Raw genomic sequence first — 18,527 nt, 5'->3', positions numbered from 1 at the left:
TTTCTTAGGTCTATTTGATTGGAGAATCTTTTCTTAACCCTTTGCTCCAAAATAATGTCTGTCTTTGAAGTTGAGGTGTGTTTCTTGTAGGCAGTAGAAGGTAGATCCTGTTTTCATATCCATTCTGTTTGTCTGTGTCTTTTTACAGGTGAAGTAAGACAATTGATATTAAGAGATATTAATGACCAGTGATTGTTAGTACCTGCTATTTTTGGTTTTGTTGTTGTTGTTGGTATTGTGTGAGTGTTTTCCTTCTTTGGGTTTTGCTGGTGTGGGATTATCTATTGCATGTACTTTTGTGGGTATGGTTAGTTTCCTTGAATTGGAGTTTTTCTTCTAGTACTTTGTGTAGGGCTGGATTTGTGGATAAATTCTTTAAATCTGGGTTTGTCATGGAACATATTGTTTTCTCCATCTATGATGTTTGAAAACTTTGCTGGGTATAGTAGTCTGAGCTGGTATACATGGTCTAAGCAACATGGCTAGGGTTAATTAAAATTGTGGCTTTGGCAGCTGGCTCCACTCCATTCCTTAGCTTTTTGAGAGTCTAGCTTTATAGTGGAGGTACTGTCAGGAGCCACATTTATTGTAAAACTTCTGTAAAGTTTCTAGGTCCATGCCACCACCAAGAAACCTGATGCTAGCTGCTCATAAACACCATTTAAGTTCTTGGTGGCAGAGTATCTTAAAAGAGCCATGAGGTTTTTGTTGCTAACACCGAGTCAGGAAGCCTACCTAAAGGAGCTGCACCTCTGCTTACTGCCAGTAAACAGAGCCTACTTGGGAAAAGATGGTTACCAAGAAGCTGCACTTGACTCTGTTCTTGTCTGGCTAGAATTCTTTTTTAAAAGCTTTCTCAGGCTTTATGTGGATATTATTGCCAAACATTTGAGTGCCATTTGTATATGGAAGTTTCTGCCCTGCCTGATCCCACAGCTATTTAGTCACAAAGAAACACATGGATAAATAAGACCAATTTTCTGTTCCCTAATGATATCACTCACCAAGGCATAGGTACAAAATCTGTCTTTAAGAAGTCATTTTCTCAAGTGACTATATTACTTTTCTTCTCTGGCTATATGGGATTTCCTAGTATTTTTCCCTTAAAAAATTTTCCATATAATATATTCTGATCATGGTTTTCCTTCACCCAATTCCTCATAGATTTCTCCAACTCCCTCCCCACCTATTCAATGTCATATCATTACTTTCTTTCTCTCTTTAAGAAACAAACAGGTAAATAAAACTAGACCAGAATTTAAAAATCCACAACACAAACACACACACACACACACACACTCCATAAAACACAAATTGGAAACCATAATTTATAAGCAAAAGAGGAAAAAGATGGAAAATGTCATTGTGGGTTTTTGATCCTACTGTACATACTGGCTTTGTGGGAGCCTAGGCAGTTTGGATGCTCACCTTACTAGACCTGGTTGGAGGTGGGTGGTCCATGGACTTCCCACAGGGCAGGGAACCCTGATTGCTCTTTGGGCTGATGAGGGAGGGGAACTTGACTGGGGGAGGGGGAGGGAAATTGGAGGCGGTGGCGGGGAGGAGGCAGAAATCTTTAATAAATAAATAGATAAATGAATAAGTAAATAAATAAAGAGATGGAAAATGCCCAAAGTAATATGACACAAAAGTCTCCAATATTATGATTGATTTTGTTTTGTGTTGGCCGTCTACTGCTGAGCATGGGCTATAGCCTTAAGTGTGGTCAATATACCAAGTGAGACTACACTGCAGAAAACTAATATTTTTGAAATATTAAATGACTTTTATTTATGCATTTATTGAGATATCTCTTCTGAATTTTTATTAAATTTTTAATATAATGCTCCCATTAATTTTGAGAATTTCATACATGCATGTAATATATTTTGATCATATCCATTTGTGTTAGTTTGAATGAAAATGACCACCATTAGGCTCATAGAGAGTGGCACTATTGGGAAGTGTGGCCTTGTTGGAGTATGTGTGTCACCAGGGGTGGGCTTTGAGGCTTTGAAGCTCAACCTAGGCCCAGTGGTTCACTCTTTGTTCCTGCTGCCTGAGAATCTAGATGTAGAACTCTTAGCTACTTTTCCAACACCATGTTTGCCTGCATGCCAGCATGCTTCCCACCATGATGACACTGGAATAAACCATTGAACTGTAAGCCAGCCCCCTGTTAAATGTTTTCTGTTATTAAGAGTTGCCACGGTCATAGTGTCTCTTCACAGCAATAGAAACTCTAAGTTAACCTCTGTTGCTGCTTCTTCTAATTACTCTTAGATCTAATACTACCTCTCTACAATCCTACCTTAACTTGATATCCTTGTTTTATATTTTTTTCTTGCTAATAACTCAACATGTCCAATATATGGGTATTGGGTCATTTACTAGAGTATGATTAAACAACCAGGGGCTATACTTGTCTTATTTAGTGTTTCTATTACTGGAGAAAAGACAATAGCCGAAAGAATCTTGGGGAGGGAAGTGTTTATTCTACTTTATAGCTTATAGGCCATCACTGAGGAAAGTCAGGGAAGGAGCTTGGACCTGGGAACCGAAGCAAGATGCTACGGAGGGATGTTGCTTACTGCTTTATTTCTCACGGTTTACTCACACTACTTCCTTATGAAACACAGGACCACCGTCCCAGGGGTAACACTACCCCCACTGTGGACTGGGCTCTCCCATATCAATCATTAATCAAGAAAATCCCATAGACTTGCCAGGTATTTTCTCAATTGATGTTCCCTGCTCCCAAATGACTCGAACTCATGCTAAGTTGACATAAAATCCAGTTAATAGGATACCCTTGAAGAAGCCTTGTCCAGTCTCAATATGAGGTCTTTCTCTGGTCTTATTAAATCCTGTTCTGTCTTGTTTGGCTATCATCTTTTAGAGGCCTGATCTTTTCTTGAAAGGAAACATACAGAGAGTGAACCTGGGAGAGAGGGAAGGTGTGGTAGAGCTTGGCAGAATGGAGGGAATGAAAACTGTGGCTGGGATGTATTGCATGAGAGGAGAGCCTGTTTTCAATAAAAAGAGAGAAAACTGACTTTCTCTCTTCCAGAAGCAAGCAACTATCAATAACTTCTCAGCTTGGATTGGGGAGGAGGTCTGTGAGTCCATGTTTCTTCTATGCTGGAATTTCAACTTTCTTGATTTTATACAGACAGCCGCAGTTGCTATGAGTTCATGAGTGCAGTGGTTCTGCCATGTTCACAAGACACTTTTATTTGGTCCTCACCCATCCTTGGCTATCACAATCTTTTTGCTCCCTCTTCTGTAATGGTCCCTGACCCTTGGGGAAGTGATGCGATGCAGATGTCTCATTTGTGGCTGAGAACGCTGTAGAAACTTATTCTCTGCACTTCGATCATTTGTGAATTTTTGTCTTAACCACCATCCTCTGCACAAAAAGTTCTTTGATGAAAGTTTGAGAGCTTCACTAATCTATGGACATTGAGATACAAATTTAGAGGATAATTTGATACCATGTCCATTTTACAAAATACTGCTAATAGGTTCACTTCTAGGGTCTGTGAGCTCTGCAACAATGTGGTTGTGGCCAGATTTCTAGTACAAGACATATGTTTTTTCCCCCTGTGGAGCAGATCTTAAATTCAAGCAGAAACTCACTGAATTACTTCCACGACATTTGCCCCACAGCATTATTGTAGCTTACAGGATTCACAGCTGAGTAAGACTGTTGATGACATTCCCCTCCCACAGCAGCCTGCATAACTCCATCCTGGATTATACAAGATAGCCAGCAGGCAGCAATCTTCTTGACCAGTGCCACCCTGATTTCCCCATGTCTTGAGACCAAATTGCACGGTATCTTCAGCAACAAGATGACCACGCATTTAGTGAATGCTTTTTTTATAATTAAGGATTAGAGTCAAGACACAAAAATGATAAAAATCTATGGAGATAACTGATATATAAAATGTTTTCTGATTATGAACTTTTGACTTTAATTTAGAATCTACATAATATAGTTAAACAATTATACCGTTTATTATTCTATGTTCAGGAAATTCTTTTTAAAACTAATTCATGTTTACTTATAGATGTGGTGCTGAAGTAGATGATGCACGTGGAAACACCTACAGAAAAAAAATATAAACATTATCTCAGTGCTGATAGTTATCACTTTTATTTTCACATTTGTATTGATATCAGACACATTATATGAGTTAAGAGAGTAAACTTATTTCATAAAGCTTGAATTGGTGCAAATCTGAACAAAGGTAGATGAATAGAATTTGTTATATGGAAAAAAACTCTGGCATCTAACTTTCTTTGTGACATCCAGGCTCATTCCTATTATATTCCAGTCTTGGACTATCAATGAATAATGTGTCAATGTTGTATTTAAAGTTCCCATATCCTAAAATGTGCATGTGTATATAATTGCTTCAATATTAAAACTATAAACACACCATATTCAATAAAGAACATGGACTGAGTCAGGACCCATTTTAGTTCTTAAAGAACATATTTTGTTAAAGAATATCATATGCTTTGCAAATACTACTTTTATTTCACAGTTAGAGAATGAAGTCTTATGGGCAATGTGGCTTTTTCTATCTTATTGGTCCTTCTTAACTTCAATGCAACTTCATGAAACTTTCATCTTTCATACCTTGATGAATTTGACATTATTTTGATAATGTCTAACTAAAACTTTAATTTTGCCTTAAAATCAGTTTTTTAAAAAATTTAAAACTGTTTGGCAGTATCATACATTTGCTCAATGAGTTTTATTTTACTCCCTCTCATCTTCTTATTCTCTCTTCTCTCCCACTAGATATTGTCTTCTCAGTTCCATCTGGGAAATTCTTGCACACATGTGCATAAAACAGGGTTGCCTCTTCCTTTTTTTTTTGTTTTGAGACAGGCTGTCACTATTGCCTTGGATGTCCTAAAACTCACTATGTAGACCAGCTGACCTCAAACTCATACAGATCTACATGCCTCTGCCTCCCAGTTGCTTGAATTAAAGTCCTGTAACCCTAAACAACTTTAATTACTTTCAACATAAATAATATGACTTTCATCAGGAAAGGATATTTCTTATTACATATCTTATCTTAAAAGAATATTTCCCATGGTTATAGTTTTGTAGGTAATGATTTTGCTATTCAAACATACTTCATTTGGGTTTCTCTAATATACATACATACATATATATATGTATATATACAAATTACAAAATGATCAGTGATGAAATTATTCTAATATTAAATATATAGAAACTGAGAAATACTGAGAGCTGTTTATGACCCTGAAATTGTGTGGAATTTATCAGTATACTATTTCCATTGAAAATTAGAGGCATTGTGGAATGCTGGTTTTATTATTCATTTTCTCCAATTCTCTCATTTGTTTTCAAAAGGTGTCTAAGTAATATTGAAGAGAAAAACTTAACATATATCTCAGAATTCCATCTCATGGGACTCTCAGATGATCCGCAGCTGCAGCTTAGTCTCTTCGGACTGTTCCTGTTCATGTATTTGGTCACAATGCTCGGAAACCTCCTCATCATCCTGACAGTCAGCTCTGATTCACACCTCCACAGTCCGATGTATTTCTTCCTCTCCAACTTATCCTTGGCTGACATCAGTTTCACCTCTACCACACTACCAAAGATGATAGTGGACATCCAGACTCACAGCAGAGCCATCTCCTATTCAGGATGCCTGACTCAGATGTCCTTTTTTATGCTTTTTGGATGTTTGGATAGTCTTCTTCTAACTGTGATGGCTTACGATAGGTTTGTGGCTATCTGCCACCCTTTGCATTACCAGCTCATCATGGACCCTTGTCGTTGTGGCTTGTTGGTTTTTGGGTCTGTTCTCATCAGCCTTTTGGTCTCTCAACTACATAATTCAATAGTATTACAACTTACCTACTTCAAGAGTGTGGACATTTCTCATTTCTTCTGTGATCCTTCTCAGATTCTCAGCCTTGCATGTTCTGATACTTTTACCAATAACATAGTCATGTATTTTGTTGGTGCCATCTCTGGTTTTCTTCCTATCTCTGGGATTTTCTTCTCTTACTATAGAATTTTTTCCTCTGTTCTTAAAATGCCATCTTCTAGTGGGAAGTATAAAGCCTTCTCTACCTGTGGTTCTCATCTGTCAGTTGTTTGCTTATTTTATGGGACTGGCCTTGGGGTATACCTCAGTTCAGCTGTCTCATCGTCTCCCAGGAAGGGTGCAGTGGCATCAGTACTATACACTGTGGTGACCCCCATGCTCAACCCTTTTATCTACAGCTTAAGAAACAGGGACATCAAGAGGGCCATGTGGCAACTCCTCAGAAAAACAGTCTAATCTCAGGGCCTGTAGCATTCATTCTGGATCCTTTGTAAATCTGATTCACAAAATTTCTAATTCTTACAATACCCATGGAATCTTCATCTGTTTCATATTGCTTTAATAACCACATAATTGAAATCAGCTCTCTTTCATATATATTCAGAAAGGAGGAAGTCAGTAAATTTTTTCATCCTTTCATACTATACGAAAATGTTCTAACAAGCTCCTGTCATACTTAGTGGTTAGAGGTATTGAGCACTAGGAAATATATGCTTATTAAAAGCTGGGTGAAATATGTGTAATATACATTTTTTCTTATTAGAAACAAGAATGGTACTTTCTCCCCTTCTCTATGTGTCTCTTCAGAAATACTCTACACGTGTTTGTTTTTCTTTCTTTTGTGTGTGATCCCTGGAATGTTGACTGTGTTACAGTGAATGACTTGACTTCCAGACATATATAGGCAGTGCTATTGGTCTCAGGGTATTAAAAAAGAGAACAAAACATTGGGATAGAGTGGGGGTTGATCTAGGAGGAGTTGAATGGGACATACGGGGTTCATGTGATTAAAATATACTATATGCAGTTATGAAATTCTTAAAGAACAAAAAAAGAAACATTATATATTAAAGATTTGACTTTATTCAATAGATTCATACATATTATCTGTAAAGATGTAGGTCTTTGGCAGTCAAGCCTGTATTTATAAAATTGCCCTAAGCATTTATAACAATTACTGATGCCTATGGGGATCTTGTGAAGACCTGATTCATAGCACCTACACTGTGGCTTTCTGTAACTCCAGTTCTAACAGATCCTGTGTAGTCTTCTGGCCTTTGTAGGCACTATATGCATTTGGAGCACATATGTACATGGAGGCAACATATATGCATAAAATAAAGATAAATAACCAAAGACCTTTAAAAGTACCAGTGCCTGTGTTTTCTATTTAGAGCTGTTGATTTACTGAAGGTGTGGCAGAACACAAATGGGAGGGTGTGGGGCTGAACACAGACTTTAAAGACACCTACGGTTTCTTCTGAAAGACATGCTGATGTATTTATAGTCACTTCCTTGCATGAAATGAAAATTTCGTTGCTGGTTTTAGGATTCTCCATGACACTAACACTAATTGTGAATGTTGATTTACCACTGTTAGATTTTACATATGGCTAGTTCTTTTTTTTTTTAATTGGGAAGTAATGCATTCTGGTTTTAAAATATGTTTGTCTTTCTCTACACTCCTTCTGGAATTCCCCTAATGTAAACATTTTTGCTTTCTTGTACCATATAAGCCCATTAATATATCTCTGTTTTTCTTCATTCTTTTTCATTTGCTTCACTGATTCAATGGTTTCCAAGAATTTGTGCTTAAGGTCATTGATTTGTCTTTCTGCTTAGTAGAATCTATCATAAGCACCATACTGACCATTTCAATTGGGTTATTGTGTTCCTCAACTTTAAGATTGTTGTATTCTAATAATTTATATGTGATTGTACCATTTTATTCATGTATCATTTTTTATAACTTTTGTCTCTGTAGCAGCCTCATTTATTAACTGCCTTTGTTTGAATCTGTTGTTGAATAAATCACATATCACAATTTTTAAAGGAAATTTGAAGAGTTGCTTTCCTATTATTTATTTATTTGTTTGGGCCATATTTCCTTGTTCCTTTGTATATCTTGCATGTTGTTGTTGAGGTTAAAAATGTGAATTCTCACAAGTTTTACATGTTGGCTTCATATAGGGGCAGGTTTTAAAATTTATCTTATCTAAGGATGTGTATATGTCCTTTTCTAATCAAGGAGGCTTCCCTCTCTTCTGAAGAGCCCATTGTCTTTTGTTTTACTCATTGTCTGTCCCAGGTACTGCATTCTCTCTGATGCTTTATAAAATGCCTTATAAGTTTTGTCTGTGGGCCTGGTACTGTCATTTTAAGTATATTGTCATTACTTTTAGTTCTTTAAGTCATACAACACATCAACTAGCTCTTTAGGGACACAATGAAAGGATAAAGACAATTTAGACAAGTATTTCGCCTTAATTATTTATTCCAAAGACAGAACCTAGGAGTTAGAAACTTTCTCCCTATTTTGTCGTCTGGTTTTGGGAATGGAAGCTTTACTGGTGGGCAAATGTAACAAACTTTTTTATTCACCGTGATACTGCTATTGGGTTTGTACTTCCCTGAAATGTTGATCTTTTTAAACCAGTTCATGGAGTTCTCACAAGGAAATTTGTATCTCTGAGGAGGACTGAAGTCTACAGCTTTCTGTCAATTTGCCGCTATTACTATGGGCAAAAGTTTGATTCATTAAACAGAGTTAATTAGCTTAAAACAGTCATACAAATTCCAAAGAAAACACATTGTGGAGGGAAATAAATTCGATAAGAAAATTAAGAACATATTGGGAACATCAGTTGAGCGTTGACATGGAATTTTTTTTTTTCACATTGTGACATTTTGCTGCTGGGAGAAAAACTAAGGTATTTTTAAAATTTCTGAGTAAAGGGACAGGACCTACAAGGAGAGATTTGTTGAAATATATGTGCTGTACACATGAAAGTCTTTAGGTAAACCTTAGTTGAGAACATGGTGGTTTTAGGGTTGTGTAATGTGGTAGTCAGGAAAGGCGTCCAATGATAATCCTGAGGCACTTACAGATCATGGGTACTCATGATCATGCAAAGTTCTTTAGGTGATACAAAAGTAAACTTCATCCCATGTCTTAAGTCTTTCCAAATGTTTATCTCCTCCTCCTAGAGGTGTCTAACCAGGAGGCGCATCTAACTTTGTTCCTGAGCCTAGAACCTCAGGTCTCACTGTTCACTGAACATGAAGGTGCAAGGGAGTCTCTTTCCTTCATTACCTTTTATTAGCAAAGAAGATTACTTCAGAAATGTTGTGGAGCTCATCATGTGCTGCATGTGCCATGGGAAGCACTGTTTCACAACCAACACGTTTATTGGACTAGGCATACTAAATTGTTCCAAAATGTAAAATTTCACCAAAGGAGCCAATAAAGTTTATTAAATTGGTTATAGAGGGTCTCAAATTCTCAAATGATTGTCAGAAAGATTCTTTTTTTTTAAGTTTTACTTTTTTTTTTCTAGACAGTTTCTCTGTTTAACAACTCTGGCTGTGCAGAGACTTGTTTTGTAGACCAGAGAGATCCACTTGCCTCTGCCTCTTGACTTTTGGGATTAAAGGCGTGTGTCACCATGTCTGGCACAATTCTTAAAAATTTTATTTAGGAGATTATAACATAATCGTAACATTTATCCCTTCCCTTTCCTCCCTTCAAACCTTCCCACAAATCCCTCCTTGATCATCTTCAATTTCATGGCCTCTTTTTTTTCATTAATTGTGATTGTATGCATACATGTATTTGTATATACTAAGTGTATGTGTGTTTGCCTGAATTTGTTTGTATACCACATATGTACAGTGACCATGGAGGCCAGAGAGCATCAGTTCCCCTGGAACTGGAGTTATAGAAAGTGGTGAGCCTCAGTGTGGGTGCTGGGAAGTGACATCAGATCATCAGGAAGAATAGTAGTAAGTAAGTGCATTTAACTGTTGAGCCATCTCTCTAGCCCCCAAACACCTTATTTTTCCATGTATAGTGACCAAGAATGTCTTCTACCGTATCCATTTGTGTGTACCAACTATCTTTGTATCAAGAAAAGCAACCAAAATTTTGATACTCAAGACAGACTGTGTCACAAGACTGTATGTATCTGTAATAATAGTAACATGTTACTATTTACATATACTGTAACTTATCCATGAGAAATAACCTAATAAGTAGCAAACACAATTTTTGAAAGTGCCCAAGAACTCTGAAAAGAACTTAAATCAAATATATTCTAGAGGAAGGTGATTCCTACTCCTCAGGAGAGATCAGAATCACAGAAGACATCGAAGAAATTTGATTATGGGTTGCCTGTGGTTTATTAAAGTGTCAGTGCAAGCTCTTATAGTAGAAGAGAAACCAGGGCACTTACACAACTGTAAGCCAGGAGCAATGCTCTGAGAAGCTGTTTGGGTGTCTGTAGAAAGAACCAACATCGTGGAAATCATATCCAGTTTCCAGTTTGTTTTCAGGAAGTTTGGTTGACATGGAGAATTGTGATGGAAAAACATGTTTTGAGACCTGGATAGTAATGTATTTAGACCCCACACTTCTCATAGAAGATTAAGTGGACAACAGTGAAGATCCTCTGAAGACACCTTATGTTCATGCCTCTCATTTACTGTGAATAGAACCTAGTGAGTCACTTCCAATCATGATTGGTTGAAGAAGTAAGGGAAAACTATTCCTGGAAATAGAATAAAACTAACTAGAAAACTGGAAAATAATGTTTTAGCCCTAGAGAAATTCCTAGGAATCCATAAGGATGACCCCCAACTAAGACCCTAAGCAATAGTGGAGAGGGTACCTGAAGTGGCCTTGCCCTGTAGTCAGATTGTTGGCTACCTTAAATGTTATCATAGAACCTATATCCAGCAGCTGATGGAAGCAGATGGAGAGAATGACAGTGGAGCACTAGACTGAGCTTCCAAAGTCCAGTTGAAGAGAGGGAGAAGTGAGAATATGAGCAAAGAGGTCAAGACCATGATGGGGATACCCACAGAAACAGCTTTCCTGAACTAATGAAAGCCTTCCAACTCTGACCTGACAATGAGGGACCCAGCATAGGACCAAACTAAGCCCTCCACCATCCCCCCACACCTCATTCCACTTCCATCCTCTCCTCAAGGAGGGTAAGGCTTCCCATGGGGAGTCAACAAAGTCTAGCACATTGCTTTGAGGTAGGACCAAGGCCCTCCCTACTATATCTAAGGTGAGCAAGGTATTCCTCCAAAGAGAATGGGTTCCAAAGATCTAGAACAAAGAGTAGGGATAAATCCTGGTCTCACTGCCAGTGGCCCTACAGTCTGCTCCAGCTATACAACTGTCCCCCACATTCAGTGGGCCTAGTTTGGTCATCTGCAGGTTTCCCCCACTATCATTCCAGAGTCAATGAGCTCCCATTAGCTCAGGTCAGCTGCTTCTGTGGGTATCACCATCATGGTCTTGACCTCTTTGCTCATATTATCATTCCTTCTCTTGGACTCTGGTTTCCAGTAGCTTGGCCCAGTGCTTTTCTCTAGATCTCTGTATCTGCTTCTATTAGTTGCTGACTGAAGGTTCTTTGATGACAATTAAGGTAGTCATAAGTCTGATTACAGGGGAAGGCCAGCTTAGGCGTCCTCTCCACTGTTGCTTAGACTATCAACTGGGGTCATCCTTCTGGATTCCTAGTGCCATGTTTCTCACTAGCCCTTTGGTGACTCCCTCACTTTTATTGTAAAACTGTTTAGAGGAGCTAGGAAATGGAAACAGCATATGTGCCTGTTGATGAATGGGAAAGAACATACAATGGGAAGTGGGAAATCTGGGGCAAACACAGGATGGATTGTTTATCACCATTCTGCTGTTTAAGAGAGCATGCATGGAACTGGAAGTACGAGAAACCAAACCAAACGACATTTATACATAGGAAGCGTCTGTGGCAACTGCTCACCCCCAAAAACTAACAGTGTGGACAGAAAGCCATCAAAGAGAACTCTTAAACATTGTGGTAAGGATGCTGAGGTGTAGTTCTCCACAGTTGATGGTTTCTGACTATGGTGCAGTTGGGAAGGGCTCAGTTTTCTTTAACCGGCTCACCATGCTCCAGTGAGGATATGAGCAACACAAACTGGACATTCTTCTTCGTCTTCCTCTTTATCATACTCCTGTTTCTCTTCCTCTTCCCTTTCTGGAGGGGGGAGCTCACAAGGAGGACTGGGGAGTGAGTGTGATTGGGGTGCGTGATGTGAAGTCCCCAAATAACTTATGAAAATATTATGCTGGAAAAAATTACTAGCATGAATAAGGGGAAAGAAAATGAAAAAGAAAAGAAAAACCGAGAAATGGAAATAGTATGTGGTGATTAGTATGATTTGCTTCTACTCTGATTTCCTGAGCAATGCAATGCATTGTCAGATGCCAAAACCCGAGCTGAATTGAAAAATAATAGCCTTCTGGGGCATAGTAGGGGGGGCAGATCTCTGTGAGTTTGAGGTCAGCTTGGTCTACATACAGACTTCCAGGTCAACAAGGCATACACAGTGAAATATTATCTTGAAAAGTAAACTGAAAAAACAGTGGTCTTAGTTTCACACAAATGTTCTATTAGCAAAAGTTGGAAGGTCTATGGGAAAGCCTTTCCTGAAATTTCCTAGCACACTTCCCTTTTCTCTTGATCGTTAATAGTAATAAATCCCCGAAGCAGGGGATAATGTGTACCGACTGGCTAATTAGGAGCTGTGCACGGAACCCCCAAGGTCACACAACTGAAGTAATTAGATAGTGCCTTCAGACTTGTAATTCGCCAGCTTCAGTCAATGTCTCTCATGTCTTCTGGACACCTTCTTTAACTTGAGCCTGTCTTGTTTTCCAGTCCTGAGCATTCAGCCTGTGAATTTGGTGAATACCATGCAGGAAGGAAGCAGTTGGTGATGCCCCTGCAGAGACCCATCCTAGTGCAGTAAGTGCACATTGAGATGCTGGAAGGGTAGAGGCGCTGTCAGGAACACTGTCTTTGTCATGAAGAAAGGTGGCTTTTGGGATCCAGGGGAGGATAACAGCGTGCAAACATTCTGCTCTGAGGACTGAGCTGACTTTGGGGACTGGTTGGGTTCCAGGAACTCTTAGAATCTGCTCTCCTCTCACACTGGTTCTCAGTCGTGCTGGCATCTCCCACACATTACTAGGCAAGGCGTCTTATTTGGGCAGGAAAATTAGCATATTTCTCCTTTGTGTATGCAGAATTTATGATCAGATAAAGGAGTGAATGCTATACAGAAAAACAGCAAAGGTAATCGTATAGAAAGGATGTTTTCATAGGACTGTATGGGGCTATTACAACATTCTAGAAAATAAAATATTTCAGAAATACTTCTTCAAAGTTCATCATTATTTAATTGTCTCAGGTATGTTGGTCAGTAATGCATTATGTGGTCAGGGCACTTTAGAGTTATATGCACATTTGTCAAAGTGGAAGTTCGGCAGAGTCAAAGTCAGGGACTGAAGCTGTTTGAAAACAATCTAGGAATTTAAATAGGCCCTAATTGTCATTGATTAATGAAAGAGAAAAATCAAAGAATTAAGCAACTCCATGAGTTAAATGGAACATAAAAATTCTCTGGGATTATGAACTTTCAGTGATATTTTGAATCTCAAAAGTGTGACCTTCAGCCTTACAGAAATTTTATAAATAGTCCATATCAAAATCTTTAGTCTTACAGACTATCATATCAAGACAATACATCATCTTAGTATAACATAGATATTTTAGGTAGTATCTTGATTTCTTTTAGTTAGAATTGTATTTTCTCAGGGTGGGAAGGATTTTTTAAATTATATTTTTACTATTTTGTATATTTTGTAATATATTGTGACCAGGGATGGTATATTTAATGATTTTGGTCTTGCAATCTCTTCCTAAGAATATCTCTAATGTAAATGAGTGTAGAAAGGGATGAGTAAGTAACACAAGCCAATGGGAAATAAGTTGTATTTGTGCCTTTGTGCTATATAAAAGGGAATAAAAGTAGGAGGGGACTTGTTGATAAAAAAGATGTCATCATGGGTGAGAAATGGATTGATGGGGTAATGGGATAATATAATCATAACATACTTTATACATGTATGAAATTGTCAACAAAATAAGTTTAAAAAGAATAGTGAGATTGTAGCAAATCGGAAACATTGCCAAAGATGTACAGTCACCTGATAATTTTGCAAGACAGAATCAGATGCTTTAGTCCAAGATACAGACACAGTGTTGATTGATGATAAGCTCCTGTCACTTTTGCTAACTATCTTTTCATTTCTAAAAGCTGTCCAAACAATATAGAACGACAAAACCTGACACGTGTCTCCGAATTCCATCTTATGAGATTCTCTGATGATCCAGGACTGCAACCCATCCTCTTTGGACTGTTCCTCTCCATGTACTTGGTCACGGTGCTTGGGAACCTGCTCATCATCCTGGCTGTCAGCTCTGACTCCCACCTCCACACCCCCATGTACTTCTTCCTCTGCAACCTGTCCTTGGCTGACATCTGTTTCATCTCTACCACAGTTCCAAAGATGATTGTGGACATCCAAACTCACAGCAAAGAGATCATCTATGTGGGTTGCCTTACACAGATGTCATTTTTGATCCTTTTTGGATGTATGGATGGCATGCTTCTGACTGTGATGGCCTATGATAGGTTTGTGGCCATCTGTCACCCTCTGCGATACTCACTCATCATGAATCCTCGCCTCTGTGGCCTTTTAGTTTTCCTGTCTTTTCTGGTTAGTCTTATGGATTCTCAGGCACACAACTTCATTGCCTTACAAATCATCCATTTCAAAGATGTAGCAATTTCCAATTTCTTCTGTGACCCTGCACAACTCCTTAATCTTGCCTGCTTTGACACATTCATTAATAACATAGTCCCGTATTTTGTTGGTGCCATCTCTGGTTCACTCCCTTTCTCTGGAATTTGCTTCTCTTACTACAAAATCATCTTCTCCATTCTGAGAATCCCGTCACCGGGTGGGAGGTGGAAAGCCTTCTCCACCTGTGGCTCTCACCTGGTAGCTGTTTGCTTATTTTATGGAACGGCCATTGGAGTATACCTTGGATCAGCTGTGTCACATTCTTCCGGCAATACTGCGGTGGCCTCCCTGATGTACACTGTGGTCACACCTATGCTAAATCCCTTCATCTACAGCCTGAGGAACAAGGACATGAAAAGAGCAGTGAGGAGACTCCACATCAGAACACTGTAGTTTCAGGGCCCGTGGCACCCATTTAGAGTGTGGGTTGGGAAGTGCAGCAGAGCAAAACCTCTAGACCATGCATCCTGATTCTGCAGCTACATTGATTTTAGATTTTGATGATTTAATCCCCATTTACATTTCATAATAGAATAGTAGTTGTCAAAGTTTGGAGCGAGAGGAAGGAAAGTTTAAAAGTATATACAATTTTTGGATTAGTGAAGACAAAAATGTATTGTAGATGGGTGATAGTGATGGTTACATAACAATGTGAATGAAACTATTACCAATGAGGTAGACATAACAGTACTTAAAATGCTTATTTTTCTATCTTACTAATGTTTTGCCATTACACACAATGACAAAAAACACCTAGGCATCAGAAAAACTGTGAAAGAAATGAATACTACACACGAGTTGCTCATGAGGTGAAAGGAGACCTAAATTTTCATAAATATTGATTTTCTATTTTTCTTCTTTCATTATGACTAGAAAATCACTAGAAATTGAGAAAACATGGATTAAACTGAGTAATTTCAAGGTTGATTTTACAAGGTCATACAGATGTCAACATAAGCCAGCTCCTAAGTATACTAGTTCCAACCCATGGACGCTGCTGTCTCTTCCTCCCATTGTTGTCTGAATTGGAACACTTCTAAGGCTGTACAACTCCTAAAGATGGAGCCTGAGCTCCTGGTAAGTAAAGAACATTGAGCATTCTTGGTCATGATTCAGCACAGAAGCACTTCAACTCATGGGTGTTGAAGGGATGGTATGTAGAGGAGGGACTTCCAGGAAAACATGTTTTATTATCAACAAAACAAATATGATCATTTGTATAGCTGGATGGAAAAATGTTGACTTGCAAAACTTCAGTTTAGGAAGAGCATAATTATGTTCTTTGCTGAGATGGAAATCCTGGAATTTTTTTTTATTGAAAAAAAAATCCTGCCTAGTCCCAGCCTCCCGTTTCCCTCCCCCTCCTCCCGCCCCTCTCCCCCTCCCCCGACTCCTCTCTCCCTCCCTCTCCAGTCCGAAGAGCAGTCAGGGTTCCCTGCCCTGTGGAAAGTCCAAGGTCCTATCCCCTCCAACCAGGTCTAGGAAGGTGAACATCCAAACTGGCTAGGCTCCCACAAAGCCAGAACATGAAGTAGGAACAAAACCCCATGCCATTGTCCTTGGCTTTTCATCAGCCCTCATTGTCCACCATGTTCAGAGAGTCCGGTTTTATCCCATGCTTTTTCAGTCACAGTCCAGCTGGCCTTGGTGAGCTCCCAATAGATCAGCCCCATTGTCTCAGTGTATGGGTGCACCTCTCATGGTCCTGACTTCCATGCTCATGTTCTCCCTCCTTCTGCTCCTCATTGTGACTTTGGGAGCTTAGTCCGATGCTCCAGTGTGGGTCTCTGTCTCTATCTCCATCCATCTCTAGATGAAGGTTCTATGGTGATATGCAAGATATTCGTCAGTATTGCTATAGGATAGGGTCATTTCAGGTTCCCTATCCTCAACTGCCCAAGGAACTAACTGGGGACATTGCCCTGGGCACCTGGGAGCCACTGTAGGTTCATGTCTCTTACCAACCCTAAGGTGGTTCCCTTAATTAAGTTATGTGATTCCCTGCTCCTTTATCCAACCTTGTTTTATCCCCAATCGTCCCGTTTCCCTAAGTTCCCCCATCCTCCCCTTCTCACTTTTCTCTCCCCATCTCCCCTTACCCCCATCCCACCCCCCCCAAGATCCCAATTTTTTGCCCAGCAATCTTGTCTATTTCCCATAGCAGGGATAATAACTATATGTTTTTCTTTGGGTTCACCTTCTTATTTAGCTTCTTTAGGATCACAAATTATAGACTCAGTGACCTATATTTATGGCTAGAAACCAATTATGAGTGAGTACATCCCATGATCCTCTTTTTGGGTCTGGGTTACCTCACTCAGGATAGTGTTTTCTATTTCCATCCATTTGCATGCAAAATTCGAGAAGTCATTGTTTTTTACCGCTGAGTAGTATTCTAATGTGTATATATTCCACACTTTCTTCATCCATTCTTCCATTGAAGGACATCTAGGTTGTTTCCAGGTTCTGGCTATTACAAATAATGCTGCTATGAACATAGTTGAACAAATGCCCCTGTCATATGATCGGGCATCTCTTGGGTATATTCCCAAGAGTGGCATTGCTGGGTCCAGGGGTAGGTTGATCCCGAATTTCCTGAGAAACCGCCACACTGCTTTCCAAAGTGGTTGCACAAGTTTGCATTCCCACCAGCAATGGATGAGGGTACCCCTTTCTCCACAACCTCTCCAGCAAAGGATATCATTGGTGTTTTTGATTTTAGCCATTCTGACAGGTGTAAGATGATATCTCAAAGTTGTTTTGATTTGCATTTCCCTGATCGCTAAGGAGGTTGAGCATATCCTTAAGTGTCTTTTAGCCATTTGAATTTCATCTGTTGAGAATTCTCTGTTCAGGTCAGTGCCCCATTTTTTAATTGGGTTAATTAGCATTTTAAAGTCTAGTTTCTTGAGTTCTTTATATATTTTGGAGATCAGACCTTTGTCTGTTGCAGGGTTGGTGAAGATCTTCTCCCAGTCAGTAGGTTGCCTTTTTGTCTTAGTGACAGTGTCCTTTGCTTTACAGAAGCTTCTCAGTTTTAGTAGGTCCCATTTATTCGATGTTGCCCTTAATGTCTGTGCTGCTGGGGTTATACATAGGAAGCGATCTCCTGTGCCCATCTGTTGTAGGGTACTTCCCACTTTCTCTTCTTTCAGGTTCAGTGTGTTCAGATTGATATTGAGGTCTTTGATCCATTTGGACTTGAGTTTTGTGCATGTTGATAGATATGGGTCTATTTTCATTCTTCTACAGGTTGACATCCAGTTTTGCCAGCACCATTTGTTGAAGATGATTTCTTTCTTCCATTGTATACTTTTAGCTCCTTTATCGAAAATGAGGTGTTCATAGGTTTGTGGGCTAAAAACCTGGTCTTCTATGAGATTCCATTGGTCGACTTCTCTGTTTTTATGCCAGTACCATGCTGTTTTCAATACTGTAGCTCTGTAATAGAGTTTGAAGTCAGGGATGGTAATGCCTCCAGAAGTTCCTTTATTGTATAAGATTGTTTTGGCTATCCTGGGTTTTTTTGCTTTTCCATATAAAGTTGCTTATTGTCCTCTCAAGATCTGTGAAGAATTTTGATGGGACCTTGATGGGGATTGCATTGAATCTATAAATAGCCTTTGGTAGAATTGCCATTTTTACTATGTTGATCCTCTCAACCCAAGAGCAAGGGAGATCCTTCCATTTTCTGGTATCCTCTTCAATTTCTT

General features: G+C 39.1%; 2 protein-coding genes across 2 annotated transcripts; both read left to right on the top strand.

Annotated features, from left to right (window-relative positions):
• Positions 1–5,372: 5,372 nt before the first annotated feature.
• Positions 5,373–6,344, top strand: LOC126494476 (olfactory receptor 18). The gene has a single exon (XM_050131842.1). The coding sequence runs from the start codon at positions 5,457–5,459 to the stop codon at positions 6,342–6,344; it is 888 nt and encodes a 295-aa protein (XP_049987799.1). The 5' UTR covers positions 5,373–5,456.
• Positions 6,345–14,241: 7,897 nt separating this feature from the next.
• On the top strand, positions 14,242–15,207 carry LOC126494475 (olfactory receptor 18-like). Its single transcript, XM_050131841.1, has one exon. The coding sequence runs from the start codon at positions 14,320–14,322 to the stop codon at positions 15,205–15,207; it is 888 nt and encodes a 295-aa protein (XP_049987798.1). The 5' UTR covers positions 14,242–14,319.
• Positions 15,208–18,527: the final 3,320 nt, after the last annotated feature.

This window comes from Alexandromys fortis, unplaced genomic scaffold (assembly GCF_014885135.2).
Source record: "Alexandromys fortis isolate MF-2015 unplaced genomic scaffold, M_Fortis_MF-2015_v1.1 scaffold_350, whole genome shotgun sequence".
Classification (NCBI taxonomy): domain Eukaryota; kingdom Metazoa; phylum Chordata; class Mammalia; order Rodentia; family Cricetidae; genus Alexandromys; species Alexandromys fortis.
This window is presented reverse-complemented; position numbering and strand designations above follow the sequence as displayed.

Excerpts from the sequence above, each read along its gene's own strand:
- LOC126494476 (XM_050131842.1), top strand. The coding sequence starts at position 5,457 with ATGGGACTCTCAGATGATCCGCAGCTGCAGCTTAGTCTCTTCGGACTG.
- LOC126494475 (XM_050131841.1), top strand. The coding sequence starts at position 14,320 with ATGAGATTCTCTGATGATCCAGGACTGCAACCCATCCTCTTTGGACTG.